The sequence below is a fragment of the Paramisgurnus dabryanus genome, chromosome 1, assembly GCF_030506205.2.
Source record: "Paramisgurnus dabryanus chromosome 1, PD_genome_1.1, whole genome shotgun sequence".
NCBI lineage: Eukaryota > Metazoa > Chordata > Actinopteri > Cypriniformes > Cobitidae > Paramisgurnus > Paramisgurnus dabryanus.
In genome coordinates, this window is record NC_133337.1 from 39,636,812 (window position 1) to 39,645,260 (window position 8,449).

The 8,449-nt window shown below is 40.3% G+C and overlaps 1 protein-coding gene across 1 annotated transcript; it reads left to right on the forward strand.

Annotated features, from left to right (window-relative positions):
• Positions 1–341: 341 nt before the first annotated feature.
• On the forward strand, positions 342–3,903 carry LOC135743095 (sushi, nidogen and EGF-like domain-containing protein 1). Its single transcript, XM_073814204.1, has 8 exons — positions 342–453; positions 2,193–2,261; positions 2,400–2,468; positions 2,595–2,663; positions 2,797–2,865; positions 3,191–3,312; positions 3,425–3,703; positions 3,793–3,903. Exons 1-8 carry the CDS (start codon positions 342–344, stop codon positions 3,901–3,903), a joined length of 900 nt encoding a protein of 299 aa, XP_073670305.1.
• The last annotated feature ends 4,546 nt before the right edge of the window (positions 3,904–8,449 follow it).

Sequence of the window (8,449 nt, forward strand, 5' to 3'; positions counted from 1 at the left end):
AAGCCCGTGAGGGGAGAGTAGGCTGGTCCCGCCAGGAGGAAGCGACACCGGCCGGACACAGCTGCACCGCGACCGGCCGCTCCACTGACGGGACACCAGTATACCCCCTGGCATCTCCACCCTCGAGAGTGGGGAGTGGTGAAGGCTGATATAGCCAGTTTCGGTAGGAAAATGGGGTTTTCCAGGACTGCGTCAGCTCTTCATGCACCTCGGGGAAAAAGGGCACCAGGGGCGAGGACTGAGAAGCAATGGCACCCCCGAAGTACCAATCATCGAGGCGGGACGGTTCGGGTGGGGGAGGTTCAGTCCACTCCAAGCCGACCGCCGCCTCCCGAGCGAGCATGGCTGCCATCTCGGGGTCGAACGACCCGAAGGAGGGAGCGGATCTGGATCGGCGTCCGAGGTTGACAGCCCCCCCCTCCAATGTTACGGTGGACATCGTTTCTGGTGGAGGCTCGACAGAGCGCAAGGACACCGTAGAACACGGGCCGCTCGTCTCCATCGGGACCTCCACTGGCAACGAATTAGGGCGTTGGGAGCCACTGGACGAAACCAGTGCACCGACCCAGCATCGTTATATGGAGGTCATCCTTCGCAAGCCTGGTAACTGCGCTCTTAGCACCACTAGGCTTGGAAGGCGGGGCCATTCCCGGAGAAACGACACCCGTCTCCGCAAATCCCCTATAGATATGCCATCACAGTTGGAGCATGAGCTATCACGGAACGCTGCCTCAGCGTGCTGGAGCCCCAGACACGAAAGACAACGCTCATGACCATCCCGGGGGGCGATGAATACACCGCATCCAGAAACGGAGCACGGGGCGGAATACCATCTTTAAAAAGACACACCCGACCGTGACACGAATGAGTGGCTGTCTTTAAAAAGACACAAAGCTCAAACGTGCTGCTCTTTTAGAGAAATCACTCTTTGTGCAAGATGATGAAGCACACAGGGAGAGGCAACGCACTCACTCGAACTCAAATCCTAAAATTGAGAGAGAGAGAAAGGGTGGGAGAAAAAACACTGCGAGCCTCCGTTGAGGTGCCTTGGTCCATCCAACTTCGGCAAGCTGAGATAATTTCTCTTCAAAAACAAAGGATCTACGAAGATCAAATGTGCTTCTCGTGAGCAGATATCTGCCAACTTCGAGCAATAAAAGCTAATTTGGTATTGTGCACCTGCTTATATACGCACCTGGCGAGGTGGCGCCTGCATTATGCAAATACCTGCATGCCAAGTTCATTGCCGTTTTTATAGTTTCTCGAAGTAGATAGGTCGCCGCGGAACGGTTCCCAATTCGTCGGTCACAAAGTGACGTCGTAGTGACCGACTGAAAGGGAACTGATAGTTTTCAGTAACAGAACAGCTGAAATTAGTTAGTTCAGTTGACTCTTAGTAGGGTGATTCTAAGTTAAGCGTGTATACAGCCACTATGGCTACAGGGTATAGCCCTATTCGGACGGGATTAGTTCTACAGGGGGACTTCTGAGAAAATGGTGGTTCTCAGAGGTCCTCTGTGTTTTTAATCCCGTCCGAATCGGCCATGTCTGTGTTTTTCATTTACGACCTCTGTAAAAATTCCAAAGCAAATGACCTACTGTTTTTCGCCGAACTCAGAGGTCCTCTGAGAAATGTAATCCCGTCCAGATGCAAATGTCTGTGTTTGCCCGCAATATCTTTTGAAAACGCGGTTCTTGTCTTGTTTTGGCAAACATGATCTGCCGTAAGATATTACTAACACATATATATTTTACGTCCGGAGTTCCATTCATTCAGATATGGATGTTTTTTTACAGTCGGCGAAATAAAATAATTAAATCAAGATGAGCTGAATATCAAACACTGTTAAGACTGGCCACTGTAATATCAGTATAAGGTAAACTTCAACCTTATTTTGTTAAACTCCGGAATGGTAATGTTAATTAATAAAGATAATAAATTGTTAAAACGACGACAACTTCAATAGGAGACTCCACTGACAATGGTATGTGCTGTATCCTCTCTTGGGTTACAGTCTGGGGGACTGTATTACTGTATTGAAAAATGGTGTTTGCGTCAGTGTCTAAACTCTGCAAGTTCTTTCTTTATTAGTTCTTTATTTATTAATGAATTGACAAATAGTGTTTACATCAGTGCTAAAAATTTTCAAGTTCTGTTCTTTCTTTATTTAATGTTTGTTCATTTCTTTTAGATTTTCTGGGCTTTATTGATACTACTGTTGTACCAACGACAACTTCACTAGGAGACACCACTGACAATGGTTTGTGCTGTATCCTCTGTTGGGTTACAGTCTGGAGGACTGTATTACTAAATTGACAAATAGTGTTTACATAAGTGCGAACACCTTTGAAGTTCTTTTTTATTAGTTCTTAATTTGTTGTTTGTTAATTTCTTTTAGATTTTCTTGGCTTTACTGATACTACTGTTGTACCAATGACAAGTTCAACAGGAGACTCCACTGACAATGGTATGTGCTCTGTTGGGTTACAGACTGGAGGACGTTATTACTGAATTGACAAATGGTGTTTACATCAGTGCTAAAATTTTTCAAGTTCTTTTCTTTCTTTATTTAATGTTTGTTCATTTCTTTTAGATATTCGGGGCTTTATTGATACTACTGTTGTACCAACGACAACTTCACTAGGAGACACCACTGAGGATGGTATGTGCTGTATCCTCTCTTGGGTTACAGTCTGGAGGACTGTATAACTAAATTGACAAATGGTGTTTACATCAGTGCCAAAACCTTTCAGGCTCTTTTCTTTCTTCATTTAATGTTTCTTCATTTCTTTTAGATATTCGGGGCTTTATTGATACTACTGTTGTACCAACGACAACATCAATAGGAGACTCCACTAACAATGGTAAGTGCTGTGTCTCCTGTCGGGTTACAGTCTGCTTGACTGTATTACTGAAATGACAAATGGTGTTTACATCAATGCCAAAACCTTTCAAGTTGCATGAGGAGTGACTGTATTAAATTGAAAAAAAAAAAAAAATGTGTGTGTAAAATCTGTGGTGAACTAGTTCCTTTTCAGATCACAACTGATGATTTGTGTTTGATTTTAGAAAGTGTACAATTTAATATTATTGTTGTTATAGTATATTCTGGCCTTATCCTATTATATCCATTGTTTCTTTCAACGTCCAAAGACATACAGATTACATATTATATATACTTTATTTCAGTCTCATTTTATCAATTTGGAGTTGGAGACACACAAAATGAATGCTCCGATGATGGAAGTTCTGCACTCATTTACCTCCTGCAACCGTTTATATTTTTTGGACACACATACAACCAAATATATGTAAGTAAACTTTGATATGAAATTCAGTCTTTATTAATCTGTTCAGATCTGAAAGATTGGGAGATGTTTTTTTTAAAGATTCTGTCCATCATAATAAATCCATGTTTCTCAGGTCAACAACAATGGACACTTGACTTTTGATCAACCATGGGACAGCTACTCCCCATACAGCTTCCCAGGTCATGGTGGCAAAGACATCATCGCTCCATTCTGGACTGATCTTAATAATTGTGAGAACGGTGTGATCTCATATCAGCAGTACACCTCTGGCGATGTCCTGACACAAGCTACACAAGACATAAATCAATACTTCCCTGATCTGAGCTTTTCTGCTTCATGGGTCTTTGTTGCAACTTGGGACAGAGTGGCATATTTTTCATATTCAGGAACTGTAAGAAACTCGGCTTACTTCTGTCCAGTAAAACAATAGCAAAACGATGACTAAACTTTTTAATAATGAAAAACTGTTTATACTTGCAGGAAACATCTTTCCAAGTGGTTTTGATTTCAAATGGCCATCTCTCATTTGTTTTAATGAACTATGGTAGAATTGCTCCATCAGCGCAATATGTGCAGGTATGTACATTATGAAAATCTAGTAAAAGAAAATCGTATCTATTTGTATTATCTGTAACTAAATGACTAAGTAGGCATCTTGATCTTTTTCTTACCATTAGGCCGGTTATGACAACATCGACTCCAGCTATTATTTCTCAATTACTGGATCACTCCAGACTGACTTCACAGGCTTAACACACAGCACCAATGTCAATGTTACAGGCAGATGGGCCTTCAGAACAGATTGTGGACCACAGGGATGTCAGTTCAATGGTAATTTTATTTTCCCAGTGCATATTTAATATTATTACACGGCTCTCTGGAATGCTTGATTCTGATTGGTCAGTTGAGACATTTGCAGGTTTGTTCTTTTCAAATAATAACCGCTCCAAAGTAATAACGCATAGCCGGTACTACTTGTACAATTTAAATCGCTCCACGCCAATAAAGATTACTGTTTGGTGCCATCTTGTGACAAACACTGGACAACCACAACATTTTGACATTAATTTTAACATGTACGGAAAAAACAAAACATTTAAACAGTGGATAGAAGAACGAACAACGACAAGACACAGAGAGCTTACTGAGACTGATCTTGACAAAACAGAACATGACAGCTACTTTTATGCATCTGTGCAAAGTTTTGCGGGAGGATAAAAATGTTAATTTAAAACAAATATGCCAATAAAATGTTTCATATTCATGTCCAGTTTTTTTTCTTATGTGGCAAGTAGCCATGTAATAAGCGGGATAATGTAGAGGCAGCCGGTAGTTATCGGGAAATAAGCCCTTCAGTGTGATACAAGACCCTCCGCTTCGCGTCGGGTCCTTGATAACACTGTCGGGGCTTATTTCCCGATAACTACCGGCTGCCTCTACATTATCCCTTACTTAACAGTTAATAAAAAAATTGACATGGTGAAGCTACCAGGGTCCTGTTTCAGTAAGGAGGTTCAACCAACTCAGAGTAATGCCGAGTTCAGACTGCACGATTTTAGCCCTGATTTTGACTCGCCGACAGGTTTTGAGAAATCGCAGACAAATGCCCGAAATCACAGGCAAATCGATGCTCGTGCACGCGAGTGACAATCACACAGTGTGGATTATAAAAGACGCGTTCTGAGGGGATCGCCGACGAGTCGCCAACACCCGTGAGATATTTGGCATGCTAAATATCTGGACCGGTCGGCGATTCAAAATCATGCCGTGTGAAATGTGTTTTGACTGACAATAACAACGGCGATGACCTACATCCTATGAGAGAGCAACATTCAGGGCAGCTGGAAGTTCGGGGAGGAGTCTCTCCAAACATTTCCTCCTTCATAAACTTGATTTCTTCTTCTTTCTGAGCGCACGTGCAATTTGTATGGTAAGCTTCTTGCGAGCTACCATTTTTAATAATAACCCCAGTCTCGTGAGAACTCCGGTCTTGCACGCGTGACCTCGCGTTGTTGAATTTCGCGTCACTTCTCGCGTGTGTTTGGTTATGAGACGTAGTTTGCGGACCGGGACAAAGTTATCGGCGATTCTTCTTACGGTAAAGTCATGCAGTATGAAAACCCCTGTCGCCAATCTATCATGCAGTCTGAAACAGCAGTGACTGAACCCTACCCCAGATAATCACGCAGTGTGAAACCACAGGTGACCTGACGAGTTTGAAAATCATGCAGTCTGAACTCAGCATTAGTCAACTCAGAGTTTAAGTTTTAAAGGATTTAAAGGATAATTGACTCACCACCATGTCATCCAAAATGTTGATGTCTTTCTTTGTTCAGTCGAAAAGAAATTATGTTTTTTGAGGAAAACATTCCAGGATTTTTCTCATTTTAATGGACCCCAACACGTAACTGTTTCAATGCAGTTTAAAATTGCAGTTTCAACGGAGTTTCAAATGACTCTAAACGAGACATAAGGGTCTTATCTAGCGAAACGATTGTCATTTTTGACAAGAAAAATAAAAAATATGCACTTTTAAACCACAACTTCTCGTCTTCCTCCTGACGCGCCAGCGCGACCTCGCGTAATTCCTTAATGCTGTGGAAAGGTCACGTGTTACATATATGAAACGCACATTTGCAGACTATTTTAAACAATAAACTGACAAAAAGACATTTATCAGTATCATTCGACATACAACAACGTCGAAACGGTCCTTTTTTTCCACACTTGTAAACACTGGGGTGTAGTTTTGCATTCGTCATCTGTGACCTCTTGATGTGATGACGTATTGCGTGAGGTCGGACTGGCGCGTCACAGGACCGGAGAAAGGCAAGAAGTTGTGGTTTGAAAGTGCATATTTTTTATTTTTCTTGTCAAAAATGACAATTGTTTCGCTAGATAAGACCCTAATGTCTCGTTCGGGATCGTTTAGAGTCCTTTGAAACTCTGTTGAAACTGCAATTTTAAACTGCATTAAAACGGTTACGTGTTGGAGTCCTTTAAAGTCCATTAAAATGAGAAAAATCCTGGAATGATTTCCTAAAAAAACATTTCTTCTCGACTGAACAAAGAAGGAGATCAACATGATATGGTGGTGAGTAAATTATTTAGATTTTTTAAAAGAAAATGGACTAATCCTTTAACTCGGAGATGAGAAACTGCTAGTTTTCAGTAACAGAACAGCTGAAATTAGTTAGTTCAGTTGACTCTAAGTAGGGTGATTCTAAGTTAAGCGTGTACACAGCCACTATGGCTACAGGGTATAGCCCTATTCGGACGGGATTAGTTTTACAGGGGGACTTCTGAGAAAATGGTGGCTCTCAGAGGTCCTCTGTGTTTTTAATCCCGTCCAAATCGCTATGTCTGTGTTTTTCCTTTACGACCTCTGTTAAAATTCCAAAGCAAATACCTACTGTTTTTCGCCAAACTCAGAGGTCCTCTGAGAAATGTAATCCCGTCCGGATGCAAATGTCTGTGTTTGCCCGCAATATCTTTTGAAAACGCGGTTCTTGTCGTGTTTTGGCAAACGTGATCTGCCGTAAGGTGTTACTAACGCGCATATATTTTACTTCCTTAGTCCCATTCATTCAGATATGGATGTTTTTTTTACATTCTGCAAAATAAAATAATTAAATCAAGACGAGCTGAATATCAAACACTGTTAAGACCGGCCACTGTAATATCAGTATAAGGTAAACTTCAACTTTATTTTGTTCAACTCCGGAATGGTAATGTTAATTAATAAAGATAATAAACTGTTAAAACGATGACAACGTCAATAGGAGACTTCACTGAGGATGGTATGTGCTGTATCCTCTCTTGGGTTATTGAGAAATGGTGTTTGCGTCAGTGTCTAAACTATGCAAGTTCTTTTTTTTATTAGTTCTTTATTTATTGTTTGTTCATTTCTTTTTAGAACTTTCAGGCTTTGTTGATACTACTGTTGTACCGACGACAACTTCAATAGGAGACTCCACTGACAATGGTATGTGATGTATCCTCTGTTGGGTTACAGTCTGGAGGACTGTGTTACTGAATTGACAAATGGTGTTTACATCAGTGCCAACACCTTTCAGGTTCTTTTTTATTAGTTCTTAATTTATTGTTTGTTAATTTCTTTTATAATTTTCAGGCTTTGTTGATACTACTGTTGTACCGACGACAACTTCAATAGGAGACTCCACTGACAATGGTATGTGCTGTATCCTCTCTTGGGTTACAGTCTGGAGGACGGTATTACTGAATTGACAAATGGTGTTTGTGTCAGTGTCTAAACTATGCAAGTTTGTTCTGTATTAGTTCTTTATTTATTGTTTGTTAATTTCTTTTAGATATTCGGGGCTTTACTGATACTACTGTTGTACCGACGACAACTTCACTAGGAGACACCACTGACAATGGTATGTGCTCTGTTGGGTTACAGTCTGGAGGACTGTATTACTGAATAACAAATGGTTTTTACATCAGTGCTAAAATTTTCAAGTTTTTTTTTCTTTATTTAATGTTTTTTCATTTCTTTTAGATTTTTCTGGCTTTATTAATACTACTGTTGTACCAATGACAACATCAATAGGAGACTCCACTAACAATGGTAAGTGCTGTGTCTCCTGTTGGGTTACAGTCTGGTTGACTGTATTACTGAATTGACAAATGATGTTTACATCAATGCCAAAACCTTTCAAGTTGCATGAGGAGTGACTGTATTAAATTGGAAAAAAAAATGTGTGTGCGAAATCTGTGGTGAACTAGTTCCTTTTCAGATCACAATTGATGATTTGTGTTTGATTTTAGAAAGTGTACAATTTAATATTATTGTTGTTATAGTATATGCTTGTCCTTATCCTATTATATCCATTGTTTCTTTCAACGTCCAAAGACATACAGATTACAGATTATATATACTTTATTTCAGTCTCATTTTATCCATTTGGAGTTGGAGACACACAAAATGAATGCTCCGATGATGGAAGTTCTGCACTCATTTACCTCCTGCAACCGTTTATATTTTTTGGACACACATACAACCAAATATATGTAAGTAAACATTTGATATGAAATTCATTCTTTATTAATCTGTTCAGATCTGAAAGATTGGGAGATGTCTTTTTAAAGATTCTGTCCATCATAATAAATCCAT

Bases quoted from the DNA above. Each gene is read 5' to 3' on its own strand.
- LOC135743095 (XM_073814204.1), top strand. From the start codon at position 342: ATGGCTGCCATCTCGGGGTCGAACGACCCGAAGGAGGGAGCGGATCTG. The intron at 2,866-3,190 runs GTAAGTGCTGTG...ACTTTATTTCAG, and splicing joins AGGAGACTCCACTAACAATG to TCTCATTTTATCAATTTGGA. The intron at 3,313-3,424 runs GTAAGTAAACTT...CATGTTTCTCAG, and splicing joins ACACATACAACCAAATATAT to GTCAACAACAATGGACACTT.